The sequence below is a fragment of the Hydra vulgaris genome, chromosome 10 (genome assembly GCF_038396675.1).
Source record: "Hydra vulgaris chromosome 10, alternate assembly HydraT2T_AEP".
In the NCBI taxonomy this organism is placed as follows: domain Eukaryota; kingdom Metazoa; phylum Cnidaria; class Hydrozoa; order Anthoathecata; family Hydridae; genus Hydra; species Hydra vulgaris.
Window position 1 is genome coordinate 28,148,112 of NC_088929.1, and position 19,661 is coordinate 28,167,772.

The window sequence follows — 19,661 nt, forward strand, 5'->3', positions numbered from 1 at the left end:
ATGAGAAACAATGCGTGTGTACATTTGCATAATTAAATTTAGTGCTCAATATTATGAGAAACAATGCGTGTGTACATTTGCATAATGAAATATAGTGCTCAATATTATGAGAAACAAACAACATAGCTACTAAAAAAATAAAGATTTTCATTGAATTACTTGTTGCTATAGTTATAAGTAATTTATATGAATTTGTCACTTTATATGTAGTAATGTTGGGCTTTTAAATAAATTTTTAGAATGTTTTTCGTGAAACTAATCTTAAAAAAAAAAGTACAACAAAAGAAAAAGCTGAAATATTATGCAAATACAAATAAAAACAACAACTTATATATTTGAGCTATATTGAACTAATTTACTGTAGCAATTCTATAATAAATATTCCACGTACGCAAAAAGACATTCTCGTCTGACAACCCTATAAGCTAAGTTATAATACATGTATAATTAGACAAACACAACAACAAAGCAAACACGGGCCTGCAAAAAAAAAAAAAAAAAATTTTAGTTATTATGTCCTTTATTGTTCCAATATAGAAAAAAAGAAAGTAAAAAGTTTGTAAAGACGGTAACATTGAAACCACGGAGAATTTGTGCTTCGCTGGGAATAATTTGGATTGATTATTGGAAATATCAAGGAGCTTTAATAACTTTTATTAAAGCACCTTGGGAAACATAGCACGCATAAATTATCCACAAGTTAAAGTTGTTTCATTTTTTTTTTTAAGTTTAAAAGCTTTTAAACAAAAGGTTGCTTAGGTGACTTTAATACTGGTGTAGAATGTTGAAAGATTGCTAGGATTGCTATATGAATGAACATATAAAATGTTTATATATAAAAATACTAATTTTTAAAAAGAAAACCTAAAATAAAAAATCATTAGAAACTAAATAAAAAATTACTTTTAAATGTTAATAAAAGCATCAAAAAATGAAAATATCAACTGAAAAAAAATCAAAAATTAAGACTAAGTGAAATATTTTTTTCAAAACCAATTCTAAAATCTACATTTCTATAAAATAACATAATACAAAACAAAATCCAGTCATAGCTATTCATAATTAACAGAACAGATTTACAACTGGTGTTCTAAATAAACAGAACAGGAAAAAAAATTTATTTACAATAAAAGTCTGCTTGAAAATTCTAAGTTTAAAATAGATATTTTTGTAAAAAAAAAAAAAAAAAAAAAAAAAAAAAAATGCAAAACAGAAAAAGTCGCAAAGTAGTAAAATCAAGAAAAAAAATTGACAATGAAACAGACAATATACTTATCAACAAGTTTTTTATAAAAAAAATTGGCTTGATCAAAAGTCTTTTGTTTTTTTTACAAAAAACCAAAGAAAGTTAAAGAAATTTGTATCAAAGACATTATTATACTGCAGTGATACCTCTTTATCTTGAATCTCAAGATGAAGTGGGTATTTAAATTATCAAAAAGTTGCAGTGTAGGTAGAAAAAATAACTGAATTTAAAAAATGTTAGGATTGCCACAGTTATATCAAATATAACGTAAATTAAAACATACATTATGATAACGATGCACGACAATAGTTGTTTTTTCGATTATTATGTTTAATTCCCTCAAATTTTCTGTGATTACCTTGTAACAAGCTGTTAATATATCCGTTACTTTTTAGTTATACAAGACATCTTATAAAATTGCTCTTTTTTTAAATACTAATACGTCATATATATAACTGTATTCGCGGGAATGACAAATTAAACTTGTCATTGTTCGATATAGGATCGTCGATTTACAGCACTGCCATTTCTATTTTCATTCACGCGATTTCGCGGGTTTGTGAAGTGAGAAACATCGTTCTCTAGTTGCGAGTTATAAAAAAAAGTTGTTTGCTGCAAGCTGTTCATACTCACCGAACTATCACGAAAAATTGGAAACCGATTTAAGGGCAAACTAGAAATACGCCCGGTAAGAGGACTACTCCGATTTGTTAATCTATTTAGACTAGGGCTACCTGATGTTGGTAAATATTTTGAGCGCATGCTATTGTCAATATATCCCATTGAAAGACCATCAAACTCTATAAGTTCTTGCTGGTGCTTGTTTTGCAAATCTAATAAGCGTTTTTGCCGATTAGATTGAAGTTTATTTATGTCTTCGCGAATCTAAAAGATAAATAAAAAGAAATAAATTAAAAATAATAATAATAATGATGAGACAAAAACTTTAAATTAAATAAGTGTACCATACCTTATCTTCGAGAACACTTTTATGAAGTGTAATATTGTTTTTTAACTCTTGCAATTCTTTATCAATGTGATTTTTCAAATGTGTAGACTGTCTCGTTTGATAATTAACAAGTATGTCTTGCTCTTGTTTCAGCTGAACGCGTAATGCATTTAATTCATTTAACTGCTTTTCATCTGAACAAAGCTACACGCAAAAAAATAATAACTTGTAAAAAACAAAATTCACACGTTCTTCTTGCAAATTAAAGTTTATTAACTTAATCTTCTTTTAACCCAATGTTAATCAAAATCTTATTTATAAAGAAAGAAAAATAAGAAATAAAGTATCAATTGTCATGTAATAAAACGTTTTTGAATGACCTTACCTCCCAAGAAAAATTACTATACAAACAATGCAATATGCGGTGCGTTGTTTATATTATTTATTTATACTATTTATATATCATACTATTTATTTCACTATATCTTTGTGATTTTGTTGTCACATAGCCTCTGATTATTATATTCATACGTTCTACTTATCTTTCATTTCAAACAATAAGTGAAAAGTCTAATAACTATATTATTTTTAATCAAAGCTGCAATTAAAGAGATCGATTCTCCAGAACAGATAAAAATTAAGGATAACTTCATATATTTCAAAAATATTTAACTTGACTCAATAAAAGTTTTACAATATCTTTTTAATTTTTTACAAGAATACCATTTGTTTTTGCACTTAACTCAGCTTTTTACAGCGTTGTAAAGAACTTAAGTACAACCCCCTAAAATTGTAAAGTACTTAAGTTTAAAAGTGATAGTAAAGGAGGTAAATACATTTAAAAAGGTTCAAGCTGTTACTTTTCAATGATGGATCTTTCAGTAACGAATCCTAAGGTCAGAATTAAAGAAGGAATTGCCTGATTGCAGTGATGTTGCTACGACTACTAAATGTTGGACTTTCAAGAGTGAGAACTCTTTACTAAATTTAAATTCAAACTGAAGAAGTTAATTCTGAATTTTATCAAAAGGAAAAAGTTAGTTTGAAAGTTTTATTGAAAGAGAGAAGTTAATTCTAAACTAATAGTTCAAACGCAAGTTTTCTGATAAAAGACAACAAACATAAATTAATTAACTAAAAATACAGGTCTTGGTCTATTCGTCAGTGACCATTTCAATATATTATTCCTTATTTAATTCAATACTTTTTAATAAATGGTAGGAAAATAATTTATTCAAAAAAATGCTCTTAGAGCCAAAAAATTTCCACATACTTAGAGCTTATTAGAACCCTCATTTATTTATTTCAAAAGGAAGAGTCTGAAATTAACATCTTTCTACTTTATAAAAAAAAGTCTGCAGAAGATGTGCAGATTTACCTCATTGATTAGGTAATTACCAAATTAAGAAAAAAATATAACATAAGTATCTCTAACATAGATAAAAATTGTGTGATAATTCTCATGGTGTTTTTCAAATTTTAAAGCCATAATACAATTTCAATCCTCTCATTAAGACTATATTTATTTTAAAAGAAAAAGAGTTTCCACAAAAGGGGTCATGGGGAGCTAGGTATGTCAAATAAGCTATTTCTATCTGTTAGACTTTTCTGCTAGCAACTTTTTTGGAATAAACTCTCAATGAAAAAAACTTTTAATTAAGTTGTTTTTAATACAAATTTTGGTGGAATATTAAACTATGACGCAAATTTTGGTGGATTGTTAAATTATGACGCAAATTTTAGCGGATTGTTAAATTATGACGTAAATAATCAAAATAGCAAACAGAACTATTGGGGGAAGGAGAAGGAAGGGGGAAGAGTCATGGCAAATTGATAACTTTTTAAATTAATTTTTCTTTAAAATTTTTTAAAGAAAAATTAATTTAAAAACTGAGCATAAGCATTAGTAGCTAGATATTTGTGCAATTGTGGCGCAGTGATTAGTGCAAATACTACTCTGCTGTGGCCTTCTTGGAGCACCTTACTAATGGATGTGATGTTCCCTGAGTGGTAAGACAATAGTCAATAAAGATTCAATTTTTTTGCTTGGATAAGAAAATATTTTTTGTGTTCTTTTAAAATTTAAAACAAAATAGTATAAGCAAAAAAGTTTTCTTTTGTTGTTAGAAATTTTTGTATTGTTAGAAAGTTTTTGAAAGTTTTTTAAATTTTATATAATATATACATGACATTTACCTTCCATATACAATCAGCTCATCTTACCTACTGTCAGTAGTACTAGCATTTACAATTACAGTGTTTTTACAGATGTTTTTACATAACAATACATAAGTGGATTTTTTTACATTTAAATAATGCATGTTGCTTTTTACATCTCATGCTAAATATGCTTAATTAATTTAATTATTTTCCTTAACTGGTTCTTTGGAATTTTCTCCCGTCCTTATGTTTTCCTGACTGATACAACTTACAGTTTTTTAAGTCTTCTCAGTCAACGGTTTATTTTCTGTCAATTACTTTCTTTCTCAGTCAACTTTTTTCTTCTCTCTGTCAATTACTTTCTCTCTCGTCAACTGTTTTCTTCTCTCTGTCAATTACTTTCTCAATCTGTCAATTACTTTCTCTTTCTGCCAACTGTTTTCTTCTCTCTGTCAATTACGTTCTCTCAGTTAACTGTTTTCTTTTCTGTCAACTGTTTTCTTCTCTCTGTCATTACTTTCTTTCTCTGTCAATTACTTTCTCTCTCTGTCAACTGTTTTCTGCTCTCTGTCAATTTCTTTCTCTCAGTTAACTGTTTTCTTCTCTGTCAATTACTTTCTCTCTGTGTCAATTGCTTTATTTTCTGTTAATTTCTTTCTTCTCTGTCAAATGTTTTCTTCTCTGTCAATTGCTTTCTTCTCTGTCAAATGTTTTCTTCTCTGTCAATTGATTTCTTCTCTGTCAAATGTTCTTTAACTTTCTTCTTTGTTTTCTAACTCATAGCATAATTGTTGTTTGCAGCCTTGTTGTAAATTTGTTAAAATAAAAAACATAAACACACAAAAGAAAAAACACACAAGGAACTGCAATTAACTCACAAAACACACAAGGAACTGTTATATAAGCAAAATATGAACAAATATGAGCAAAATATGAACAAATATAAGCAAAATATGAAAATATGAAAATATATGAATAAAAAACACACAAGGAACTGTAATATGAGAAACTGTACAAGATTGTAAGTATTGAAGCAGTCAAATTATCTAAGAGCATAAGTACACATAAACATTCAAATGACAATGATTATAAATTATACAAGTTTTGCTCCCTCAATAATCCCTAAAATTGATTCACTACATTTAATCATGGGCCTAATCCAAACAAGAATGAGATTGCTTTTTCTACACTATTTATAACCGACAAAAAAAATGTTATTTATCTCAAAATCATATAAACGTTGCACTGATAAAAACAAAACCAATCATAAAAGAATTAGTCCAGACAATGATGAAAATGATGTTTTCATTAGTTATGTAACATTCTTGTGCAAATTATTTTGAAACTACGTGTCAAAATAATTTGCACAAGAATACTATAATATACTTAGTTATGCATAGATTTACTTACTGCATAATTAATACTTTAAGTTTTATGCATGTAACAATGATCAGGTAAAAAATTGAAAAAAAAAAGTGGTTGAAAAAGATTTTTCTTTCCATTTAATGAAAATAGTGAGATTGCCCTTTTTTTTGATGTTGTACATTTTTTTTATAATTTTTTGTGCAACTTATAACTTACTTAAATATTTCAGTTGAGTAACCTTTTTAAAATGTACGAAAATTAAAAATTTTTAAATTTTTAAAAAGTCAATAAATATTATATAAACTATCATTAAAAGTCTGAAATACAAATTGTCAATAGTGGTAACTATTTTACTTTGTGTCAAAAATTGTTTATTACCCATGATATATTTTAAAATCAAAATTTAAATTGAAAATAACACGTTTTACTTTTTGTTTTTGAAGCAAATCCGTAATACTTTGCTCATACTGTGTTCCAAGATCAGCAAACTTTCTTAATCGGTCTTCTTTGAATTTATTGATAATGGCTTGATGATTTTCTCTAGGAGCATTGGCTAATGTTTGCTTTTGCAAAACTTTAAATTGGTTCTCTTGGATCTTGCATGTTTCACGAAACTGCTTTTTTACACGTTCTTCTTGAGCCTGAAAATTTCAGTTGCACCAAAAAGTATTAGTAATAAATATCAATACAAATTGAAATATATTAGAAAAATAATTTCACTTTTTTTCTTGCTAAATCTCACCTTTAGATGTTTTGGTCGTTGCCTAAGTTCTAATAGGTGTTTTTTTTGTAAATCCATTTCTGCCTTTTTATTGTATTCCATTTGATTTTCCCATTCTGTGGTATGCAATCTCTTTAGCTGCTCATATCGCAAATTGTGATTCTCCTTCATTTGGTTAAGTTTAAGTTCTTCAGTGCATTGACGATGATGCAACATCATCTGGTGAGCTCTGTCTTTTTGTGTCTGTAATTTATTCAGCTCCTAAATCAATAGTAATAAAAGCAACAAGAATACAATTAAATATTCTTTATATTTATAACATAGCTCATATAAATATTTAATAAACTTATAAATAAACTTAAACACAACAAATGTAAATTTTCAATATACTTTAAACTATAATTGTATCATATTAAAATATAATATCAATATACTCACTTGAAATTAATTATATATCTATAAATTTTAATTTAAAAAAACAAATACAATGAAAAAAACTTGCCTCATAAAGATTCTCTTTTTCTTGTTTTTGTTGTTTCAGAAGTTGTTCTCTGCGAAATATTCTCAGCTGTTCTTCAAAATCATTAGCGTGTTGAATTCTCAAATTATGTTCTTGTGTTTTGTGGTGATGAAGGTATTGTTCTTTTAATTGATATGAGGTCAATGATGCTCGCTTTAGCTGTTCATCCTAAACATCAGATTATTTAAATAAGAAAGAATGAATAAAATAAACATCTATTAACATATAAATTTGTTATAAACAAATCGGTTATAGAAAGAGCTGAGAAAATTTTTTTGAATATTTACTTCATAGCTCAGGATTAATTACAGATCTTACAAATACACTTTATTTATTTTTTTAAATCCATTCATTTAACTTTAAAATTAAAAATTACAACTATTATAATTTACAAAATTAGGCTTGGTGCCACTCATATAATTAAAAACTAGTCATTGGAGTGACACCTTAATAAAGTAAATAAATAAAACAAAACAAAAAAAGTTCTCAATATTCAAAATAATTATTTTGAAGGAATCAAAATTCCATAACCATTAAAAGTTTAGTGCAAATATAGATCTATTTATGTGAAAACTTCAGTAATAAAAATATAGTTGCTTAAATACAAATATTGCTGTTTTTAAAATTTTATATACTTTTATCAAAAATTAATTGCAAAAAACATCCAGAAAATTCAGGAAATTGAAAAGACTTTTAAGTGAATCCCAGAAGTTTCCTGAAGAAAATTGTCTATAATATTACGTTATGTTTATACTATAAGTTACAATTCCATAATATAAACATTAAAATATTACCAAAATCATAAAAATTAAATACATGTATATCTTGTTATTAAAAGTGAGTATTGCATATTTAAAAAATTTTGAAACCTTTTTAAGTTTTTGTTTTGCAACTTTGTAGCTGGATTTAAGTTGACTTAAAAGAGAACGCATTTCTCCTTCTTGCTTTTCCTTCAACTGTCGAATCAAAATTTTTTCATTGTTAAAACTTTCTTTTACCTAGGAAAATATTATTAAATACATTACTCAATACAAAAAGCAAGATAAAAACATTCATTAGATTTGATTTAAAAACCTACAATTTGCTCCAGTAACAGTTTATTTCTTGCATTAATTTTTTCCATTTCCTTGTCAAACATGTGCATTTGACTTTCTAACTCTCTCTGTAAACATCTTTGATGTTCAGCAAAAACTTGCTGATGCTTCTGATCAAGTTGAATAACTTGTTTTTGGTGTTGCTGTCGCTCCCTAAAGTTATAGATTTTTATTAAATTATCTTACTTGTAATTCTATGTTCAAATTTTAAAAATAAACTCTCCTTCATCTTTATGTTGTTAATGCACACACACAGACAAAGTTCAGCTAAACTACAACAATTAAATACGCTATAAAATTTAGATTTGAAATCCAGATTTGTCAAAGAGAAAAAATGTAAATGTTTTATTTGTAAAAATGAATACAAATCAAAAGTTTCAAAAAAAAGTTTTAAATAAATATTTGAATTTTTTTAAAATTTTGAGTTCAAATTTTTATGTGAGGTGCATAATCATTCAAAAATAGTTATTGTAAAATTTTGAGACAACCAAACATTATTAAGAAGTAGCGCAGTTATGTAATTTGAGTAAATTGTAGTATTCGTGCCTATTTTTTCAACATTTAAAAGATTTCACTGTCAGTTTTCAAAATTTTTTCGAGAAGTTTTAGTATGTTATTTTTCACTAAGTAACGTAATACAGGTAAAAAAAAAACTGGACTGAAAGAATAACATTTAGGAGTCACACAGGACAGAAATAATATGTTACTAGTGTACAAAAATGCCTAAAACAATGGTAAAAAGAAAATTATATCTTATTTAAATTTTCCTCATAAGAGACACCTGTTTGCAATGGTTAAAGTTTTCCCCATTCTAGAATTTTCCATTTTAACTAGTACACTTGAAAATTACAGTACTACTGCTTGTAGTAATTTACTGCTTGTAGTAATTTACTGCTTGTAGTAATTTACTGCTTGTAGTAATTTACTGCTTCTGAATTGCACAATTGCTTAAATATCAACTCTGGTAAAAATTAGCAGTTAATAACATTACATAGCCATAATAGAGCAATAAGAAAAAAAAGTCTCAGGGAAATTCCCAAAGATTTTTAATTGCTTTTAAAGAAATTTTTTTGAAAATTTTGATTTATACAAGTATATAACTTTGATTTATCTTAACTTTAGTATATTAATTATCTTAACAAATTACAAAAAAAGTTTAAGAGTGAATTTCCGATTAGAGGCTACACTTTTTTAACTGAGTTAATTAATATTTCTTTTATATTTTCATTGCACTTGCATTCTTTCTGAAAGAAACTGCAGCGAGAATTTAAAGATTGACACTATATTGGTAAAATGAAAAAACTTGATACTGTGCAACCCCTAAAGATTTTTCTTTCAGCCCAGTTTTTTTACTGCGCCATGGCTGCAGTAGTTAAATTTTTTTTCTCCAATTAACTAAATTAAATAGTCACATGTTAAAAAACACATGTTAAAAAAGTTACTTGTCTTAAACAAAAATATTCTTGGGTACTTTTCTAAATGTTGGGAAATGATTTATGATAAATATGAACTGAATAAAAAATATTTTATGATAACTGAACAAAAAAAGTTTTAAAGAATAAGTTATATATACATAAAAACTTTTCCATAATGTCATACTTAAATAAAAAATGGCATTGTGGAAACCTAAAATATTTAAAACAATAAATTTCAAAATTGCGCTGAAAAATTTAACTACACTTTTTTTTTTATTCACCTCCCTAAGGTTGAGAAGGCCACTACAGATGAGGAGGCTACTTAATAGTGGTTATAACCCTCTCTCAACTCTATAACTCCGAAACACGAACCTTGACGAACAAGGTCGCTGCGCGGAGAAACATGTTGATTTATTTAAAAAAGAAATTTAAAATTTTTTGAATTTAAAATAAGAAAAGAAACCTTAGCAAAAGAAAAAATAAAAAGAACTTAACTAAAACTAAAATACAAAACAAAAATATAATTAAACTAAAACACTAAGATTATTTATATCAAGTTTTAATTACGCTTAGAATAATAAACATCGAACTTTATCTTTTATTTTATTTACTTTGTTGTTTTTATATTATTAGAAACCCTTACTTCTAATGATTGTTTAAAGAATACGCACATTTAGTTTAAATTATAGTGTTTTTTTGTTTTAATAACATAAAAATAGTAAGTTTCCATGTAAATACACACTAGTAAATAATATATGCATTAAAAAATTTATTATTTGATTTAAATGCATTTCAATGATATAAAAACATTAGTATAAATATAGATCAAAGTTATTTAATAAAAACAGCTTTCAAAAACATTTTTTTTTGGACAAAATCTTGTTTGTCTTTTTGATTGTATTAATTTTAATGATTCTTACATAAAGTTCAATAAGGAGACTATATTTGTCTAAAAAGTTGCTTTTATAAAATCAAAATGATTTTTTTTTAATAGCATTTTTTATAATAAAAGATAAAAATAATATTTTGAGTGCTTACTTTAGGTTATAAAAAAAGAAAAAAAAAAAAAACTGAAGAAAAAAAAAAGACTATATTATTATAATTGAATATTATGTACCTAGACCCATATCCTCAGTTGATATCTGTTATAAAGCTCCCCTCCCCATTAAATTTCAGCACTTTAATGCTTTAATGTGCTAACCTTAAGCCACTCTCATTCCTATATCTACTTACCTTTTATAAAAAAGTAGTTGATCGCGATAACCATTAGTTACTTGATGTTCCATAAGTTGTTTTGCAACTAGTTGAGCTGGACGTAATGTTGAAAATCGATTGTCATAAACTTGCTTTTCTTGAATAGGCTGGAAGAAAAAATGCTTCAGAAGTAAAAAATGCAAAAAATTAAATTTCAAAATAAGCTGAAGCTTTGATTAAAAAAGCTAAACTCAGCAAAAACAAAAATCACTTATTAATTTAAAAATCTTACGCTAGTAAAAAATACTGGTTTATCTTGTGAGGAAGAAAGACTTGTAGAATCATCTTCTGAACCTGTGTTTGGATAAGTATCACTGAGTGAACTTTTATGACTTGATATACTCATTTGTTTCCCATTCTGTATACAGAATGTGTATATACATAATATATGATACAAACATATATACATTTATATACTATATATATATATATATATATATATATATATATATATATATATATATATATATATATATATATATATATATATATATACTATATATATATATATATATATATATATATATATATATATATATATATATATATATATATATATATATATATATACATACATACATATACAGCAAATTACAAAAAAATATTTTACTTTGTTATCTCGATCATTCCAAAGATTTTGAACAGATTCTTTTTTCTTTGGTGTTTTATTTTCAGATTGTTCATCTTCAGCAGCACCCATCATGATTTTTACTCTATTATAATTTTCTTGATTTAAAGTTGCAACTGCACTCTTTGTTCTTTCTATTAGGTTTAACAATATGTTTCTGGGTCTTTGACGACATATAAAAGGCTCCTACACAAGAAAGACTACCAAATTGAGATAAGGAATAATTTATGTAAAAAAATATTTTTGTTTTATTTTTAAGGTTAGAATTATTTCTTTTTTATAGTAACAAAATCTAATTCTATTTATTTTGACGATGCTTTGTCATGACATGACCTGTCCTTTATGCTAATTTCCTACATAGGATGCAGAAAATAAAGAGAAATGTGGTATTTAACATTCTGATTTAAAACTTGATAATACCTTAAAAGCCTGAGTTTGTAAACATTTGCTTCAAATATTGAATGTCCTGATTTCATAAGAAAGTCTCTAGTTTTTTGGTTCAATAAAAGATATTTTATTATGAGCCACAGCTAAGTACTGATCATAGATAATTGTTTAATCCGAGAAAAGTGTTTTACAGCAATTTAAGATAATTTTAACCAGGTCAGTATATGCAATGACTATCATAGAAAAAAGTGATAGCAGATAGCAGAAATAAAAGTGTAGAGTTAACCTATTTCAAAAGTACTAATATGGTAGCACCACTACTAATACACCATGCTGTAAGTGTAAGATACATTGCTAAAACCCATCACTTCCCTCAAAAATGCTCAACTTCTTTCTCAATTAATGATCTTTACTGTCAAGTAAAGATGAATATATATATATATATATATATATATATATATATATATATATATATTCATAAAAATTTTCGCACATTTTTAAAATTTGCAAAAATTTAAAAGATTTCTTTAGAAATTATTTTTACAGTCAAAATTTTGAGTATTAAAATTATATACATAGGTAAATTATTTCTAAAACCACTAAATTTGTTTTAGCAATAGTTTGTTGTTATTCTAGCGAAAAATTAAATTATTATGGGAAAAACTAATGAATTAACAACAGAAAAATGCTCAGATTGGTATTTTGCAAGATAAAGGATTGACACTAACTGCTATCGCAATAAATAGCCATAAATACAATAAATAGCTATGTTTACATGGTCTTGAACATCATAAATACTCACAAATTTCAACATAATGGAGCATCATGTCAATATGTAAGCTTGTAAGCAGTTGGTTATATAAAAATAGGATTGAGGTCATTTGTCCCTGGCCTGGGAATTCACTTAACCTCAACCCTATTGAAAATTGCTACAATCATCTTTAAAATAAAGTCCAGAAAATGAGACCTATTTTTTCTGATTATCTACGAGAGAAAATTAGGCCAAAAATATAACTTGAATTTAAGTATAGATTCAATTTATGTTTCCTGAATATTTAAGAAAGCTCATTTACTCTATTCCTAAACATTTAGCAAAATGTTTGAAAGCTTAAGGACATCATACCAAGTGTATTATATATATATATATATATATATATATATATATATATATATATATATATATATATATATATACAACCCTTAGATGTTGTCTGAAAGTTTTTTCCATATTTTGATGACAAAAAGTAAAAAATAACCTGCAAGACCGGAATTTTTTTTTTTATTAGTTGATAGACTGCCTGCCCCAACCAAACCCTCAGTCGATGTAGCAACACTCCCTTGCTGGTCAGGCTAAAAGATAGTAGATGTAGCAGCACTCCCTTGCGGGTCAGGCTATTTGTCAGTTGATGTAGCAGCACTACCTTGCGAGTCAGGCTATTTGTCAGTCGATGTAGCAGCACTCCCTTGCGAGTCAGGCTATAAGATAGTCGATGTAGCAACACTCTGCGCATGATTTACAGTAAAAAAAAATTAAAATAAAAACATTTTATTAAAAAAAATAAAAACATTGTTTATATTGTTAAAAACATGTTTTAAAATGTTTAAAAACATGAATGTTTTTAAAACATTCTGGTCAATTAAATTTGCGTTTTTGTGGTTTTTTTAAAAAACGATTTATTTGTAATTAAATTAATGGTTTTTACTTTCGTCCAACACGCAAATGTTGGACGAAAGTCAAAAGTAATTAAAAGTGACGTATGTGTTGGCGTAAGAATCGCTCTTTTCCTTCCGCTCTTCCCAAAGACAACAAACTATAGATCTATATATATATATATATATATATATATATATATATATATATATATATATATATAATATATATATATATATATATACTACACAAACTTAAAAAATAGATATAAATTTATCAGAGGTGACCGGCTAAGGAAAACAAACTGTTTTTTTTGGTACTATATATTTAACTTATGTTACATCACTTTTTTTGGTACTATATATTTAACTTACATTACATCACTTACATTACCGAGAGATTATTATAGTGGATTTTTTATATCTAACATTAAGAGTTAGAATTATGCAACAAAAGAATTGCAAAAGTATTGAACTTATTCATTAAAAATAAGATCTTATAAATAATTAATTCTAAATAAATAATTAAGAAAGGAAATTTGAAAAAACTAGTGGCACTCTTCCTTAGTGATTTTTCATAACATTTATTAAAGAAAAACAAAAAGTTATTTTTATAACACTTATGAAAGTTATCAAAAAAGTTTATCTGACCGAGAGCAGCTTTAAAAAATTATTTTAGTATTACAACTTTAATAATACTTATTTGAGTCATTTAAATAAGAAAATCTTTGGTTTTGTCGAAGTTTTTACTTACACTTCTTACGTTTATACGAATTGCCTTATTTTCATTAGGTTGAACTTTTAAAATGCTGCAAAGTATTAACATTTAAATCTTTTAAAATATTTTTGATGTAAAAACTGCTATCACAGTTTAGGAGGGAGAGGGGTTCAGGTATATGTGATCGATTGTGACAGGAGGGAATGGGTTAAGAATTGACAAATATAGGGTGACGTGCTTTATGGATGACCCCCCTTAATCACACTTACAAAAAATTTGATTTACTAACACAAAAACAAAAAAGGTTCTAACTATATTAGGAAAAAGCAAATAAACCTTTTTTTTAAAAATAAAAATATTTATATTGCTCTTATTTTTATTTATTTATGTATATTTATATGTCAACCAAAATAAGTATACATAAACAAATAAGAAAATAATAATATAAACAATTTTAATTAACATTAAAAAAATAATATAAGATTTTTTTTCTAAATTCTCCTAATATAAAACGTTTTATTTAGAACCTTGTCAAACCAACGCGATTTACTTAATGACATAATTTATTTTGTTAATAAAAAAGCGCCAGAACTTTAGTAAAATGCATGTAGTTTTAACATATGTTACAAAATTTAAAATAAAAATGTGTTGAGCATCGTTATTCAAAACTTAAGCATCATTATTTAAAACATAAGCATCATTATTCAAAACTGTAAATGTGAAAACGTAACATTTAATACTCTTTCGCATACATTATTAAAAAACTTTAATTTTTAAACTAAATTTTTAAAAAAACAAAACTTTATCATGTTTTTGTTAACTCACGTTACCTGAAAATTGCAAAAGTTCTTTCGTTATTTTCTTGAATTATGTATACTTTATAAAGTATAAAATCTGACCAACAACAATTTGAACTTGTTAGCTCCATTTTCACGCTAAATTAATTCAGATTATGTAAATAAATTCATGGTTAAGATAACATTTTACAATGATTTTTTTATCTTTAGCTTTTACTCAACCAAGAGCCCCAATGCAAGAAGAGTAGTTTAATTCAGAGTAAACTTTTCTCAGCGTAAATAAGCAAACACTACAAGTTAGCAGGATTTGCATAGACCCACAAGCCACCAATGTTAGCTGCAAGCTGTTGCTGAAAATCCATTTATTTTTAATTATCCATGAAACTTGCCAGTCGTGAAAATAAGTATGCTTGACACTTAATTTTACTAATGAGTAATTACCATATCTTTTTATCATTAAATTAGCTCAAAATAAAGTTTTATAAAATGTATCATATACTTTGTAATATGGTATATATCATATAATAGTCTCATGTTAATACAAATGTCATAATATTAAGTTACAATTATCAGAGACATTAGAGATTATATTAGGAAAGCACTAATATAGAGCAGCTTAGTGCTTTTTAGTTTAATGTAGCAAATGCAGAGGAAAGAGGCCAGCTCATTTTTTTATGTACTCATTAAATTTGAACTTATAATTGGTGTTATAACTTTGTACCACTTACTTCACTCATTACTTTATATCAGAGGTTGCAAGAGCACAACTGACATTATGTATGCTTACTATAATATTACTATAAGTCACAATTAATAATTTAAACCTTATGGCAAATAAATTGTGGTCCAATCATTTCTAAAATCACAAAAAGGCAGCAAGGCTCGAATTAAGTGATTGCAAATAGCGATATCAGGAAATGCTTCTGGTCTTTAAATTTTTAGTTTTTTAAACACCATAAACTCTGTTTTTATCACTAAACTCAATAGTTGTTAGTCAATAAAAAATATTTATAATGATCTTGAAACTATGATATAAAATCTCATTATAAAACCGTATTATTACTATTTTTTTTATAATTATAAAACCATATTATTACTATTATTTTTATAATTATTAGAAATAATGATTTAAACTTTAATATTTTAATTCATATGATAAATCATCTTATAAAACTAGGAAAATAAAGCATACAATACGATGTAATATTAAAAAAACAACAGCAAAGAATTTAGGGGTGATCAAATATTTTAAATAAAAGAAGTCGCAAAACAAAATATAAATATTCCCTCTGTTTCAAAATACTGATCTGATTTGCATTCAATATAAATAATTATTGAAAATATAATGTTAATTTTTTTTAAGCCTTAGGCAGGTGCACAAAAATAATGTAGTTGCAGAGAAACCACAAGAATATTTTAAACAGGCCTTCATTATATCTTTATTTTACACCATTTCCGAAATGAAAGTACAAATCTAATAAAAATTGCTGTTACTAGGAATTTTGTTGTAGAGAGATAACTGCTTTCTAAAAGTTAATAAAAATGTATCAAAGCGAATTACCAAACACAGATGCTATAAATCAAGAGTTTTGGAAAAAAAAAAGGATTGTTAAATCTAAAGATAGGACTAATATTCTGGTTAAAGCCCTAACAATCTGAAATAAAAAATAATACCCTAATCTCTTTGAGCTCCTAAAGATCAGATTCACATTACCCATAATATCCGCAGAATGTTAACGCAGCTTTTGTGTGAAAATTAGTTGGGAGCCAGTATAACTGCAGATGGACTTGGTTTATTAGCTATCCAAGAAAATTGTTGATTAAAAGCATGTCTCCAAATTATGTTTTTTTTTTCACACCATAAAAATTTAAATCAACTATTTGTTTTTGTATTAATACCCAATGTATAACAGTATATAAACAAGGGGCGAATTAACTTAAATTTACAAGATTGCACAAATTTTTGCAGAAAAAACAACAAATTTGCTGCAACAAAAATAGCCAAGTTCTTTTATAAGACTCTTACAACTATTATGTATTGAATATTATTTGTATAAAACAGATATTCATCAAGGTAATACAAATATAGGATAAAAATACTTATTATAAATTAGAATTGAGGAAAATAAAAGCTTGTTACTACTTTAATTAACTTCAAAATACAAATAAACAAACTTAAAAGACAAGCATTTCTCTGTGATACTTGTGGTCCAAAAAGTACCTTAGAACGGACAAAAAATCAAAAGTTATATTCGCTTGACCAGAAAAATTTTCTTATAAATCATTTTAAACATGAAACTTTTTTTTCATAAAAATGTTAACATTTGTTGACCAAATGTTTGCACATTTATCAACCAAATGTTAGATTTTGTTGACCAAATGTTTGCATATTTATCAACCAAATGTTAGCATTTGTTGACCAGATGTTAGTATTTGTTAACCAAATGTTAGCATTTGTTGACCAAATGTTAGTATTTGTTAACCAAATGTTAGCTGTTAGAAGCTGTTGCACGTTGTATGATTTATGTGCATACAATGGTTACAGTAAGCTACTATGAAAGCTGTATGTATGCTAGATAACATAAAAAATGAGTAAAATTAAAAGCTTCATTATAAAAACTAAAAGAATTAAAATATAAGAGAGTTGTGATACTATGAAAAACATTAAAATATATGAGAGTTGTGGTGAAAATGAGAAACACTAAAATAAATATGAAAAACATTAAAATATATGAGAGTTGTGGTGAAAATGAGAAACAATAAAATATATGAGAGTTGTGGTGAAAATGAGAAACACTAAAATATAAGAGAACTGTGATACTATGAGAAACATTAAAATATGAGAGAGTTATTTTAATGCGAGATACATTAAACAACAAATGATGAGAAGTTACTTATTTTTGACTTTATAAATATTATACAACTCAAAAGTTATACATTATGTTTCTCTAAAAACAAAAACAAACAAAATTATAGTTACATTAAGTAGACTTTCTGCTGTAGGACGATTTGATGGGAGTTTAGCTAGACATTTGACAACAAAACTTCGAAAATCTTCTGACCTAAATTTATTAAAGAGATGTTAAGTGAAATTATATATAACAAATGTCAAAAAATTGCATAAACCAATGTTAAAAAACATGTATTCATAAACAGATTGTAAAAATCACGAAATGGATTATATAAAAAATGGGATATTTCTTGATTATATAAATAATTTCATGTAAATTATTTTATAACATTATTTGTTTTTTTTAACTTATTACACTGAAAGATTATTTAGAATAAACTTTTTAATTATATAAAATACAACAGAGTTCTTTTATTATATAAACAATGCAATTATTCTATTATAAGCAGTTGAAAAATAATGAATATAATTGCTTCGAAATAGTGTAACTTTATTATAATATAAGCTTATAATATAAAGGATGATTTGACATATATCATTTTGCGAACTCAAACGAATTCCAGCATTTTGCGAACTTAACTGATGCACTTATGCCACTTTGTGCTCGTGCAGATTCGGACTTTTTGCAACTGGTTTGTACTTATGAAGTTTTTTGCAACTGGTTTGTACCTATGAAGATTTTTGCAACTGGTTTGTATTTATGAAGATTCACACTTATTAACAGTTTGCACTTATGCCATTTCGCACTTGCAACATTTGCAACTTTACAACTTTTGAAATCTTTTCATGATTCATTTTACATTTTTAATTTTCTGCATTTAAAATATTTATAAAGTTTTGGTAATACAGTAACATCAACAAAACATGTTGATGATAACTGATTTTAAAAAAATGTTAAAAACATAGAAATGTTTTTAAAAATAATATTTTAGAGACCAATATTAATGTTTATAAAGGCCAATATTGATGTTATTTATATTTTAAAAAATTACTTTCATTTACAAAATTTATTGTTAGTTAGACAACATTTTAAATGAAGATTCAGCATGACCATATGTATTGAAATCACATCAGAAGATTTTAAAGTTGTTATTTTTAGGTTGTGTTTATATCCTTTTTAGTTGTTATCGTTTTTGTTTTCATTATTTTATTAAAGGTTTTAGTTTATTTAACTAAAAGTTTACAAAGGCTCCATTCAGATATTAAAATAGATATTATTATAGTAACTTAGAAAAGCTCTATACACTATTTTTTTAATACATTTAGAGAAGTTGCAATTATTACGCTTTTTGAAATGTTTTATGACTTTTTTTTTAGTTTATGACTTTTCATTTAAAAAAGTCATTTTTTTTGGTGGATAACTTTAGATACAGTATCCTTTATATAATTATTAGTTTTATGACTTTTCATTTAAAAAAGTCATTTTTTTTGGTGGATAACTTTAGATACAGTATCCTTTATATAATTATTAGTTTTATGACTTTTCATTTAAAAAAGTCATTTTTTTTGGTGGATAACTTTAGATACAGTATCCTTTATATAATTATTAGTTTTATGACTTTTCATTTAAAAAAGTCATTTTTTTTGGTGGATAACTTTAGATACAGTATCCTTTATATAATTATTAGTTTTATGACTTTTCATTTAAAAAAGTCATTTTTTTTGGTGGATAACTTTAGATACAGTATCCTTTATATAATTATTAGTTTTATGACTTTTCATTTAAAAAAGTCATTTTTTTTGGTGGATAACTTTAGATACAGTATCCTTTATATAATTATTAGTTTTATGACTTTTCATTTAAAAAAGTCATTTTTTTTGGTGGATAACTTTAGATACAGTATCC

At 25.7% G+C, this 19,661-nt stretch overlaps 1 protein-coding gene across 1 annotated transcript in view; it reads right to left on the reverse strand.

Annotated features, from left to right (window-relative positions):
* Nucleotides 1-1,165: 1,165 nt before the first annotated feature.
* The window catches only part of LOC100205497 (serine/threonine-protein kinase TAO3), a 70,122-nt gene continuing 51,626 nt past the window's right edge, over nt 1,166-19,661 (reverse strand). The window contains exons 9-19 of the mRNA XM_065807687.1: nt 17,885-17,966; nt 11,335-11,538; nt 10,957-11,082; nt 10,704-10,831; nt 8,040-8,208; nt 7,831-7,959; nt 6,944-7,129; nt 6,463-6,702; nt 6,149-6,361; nt 2,217-2,399; nt 1,166-2,131 (exon numbers count right to left, since the gene is read on the reverse strand). Coding sequence (XP_065663759.1) covers nt 1,733-2,131; nt 2,217-2,399; nt 6,149-6,361; nt 6,463-6,702; nt 6,944-7,129; nt 7,831-7,959; nt 8,040-8,208; nt 10,704-10,831; nt 10,957-11,082; nt 11,335-11,538; nt 17,885-17,966 — 2,059 coding nt within the window. The 3' untranslated portion in view covers nt 1,166-1,732. The remainder of the gene's footprint in view (nt 2,132-2,216; nt 2,400-6,148; nt 6,362-6,462; nt 6,703-6,943; nt 7,130-7,830; nt 7,960-8,039; nt 8,209-10,703; nt 10,832-10,956; nt 11,083-11,334; nt 11,539-17,884; nt 17,967-19,661) is intronic.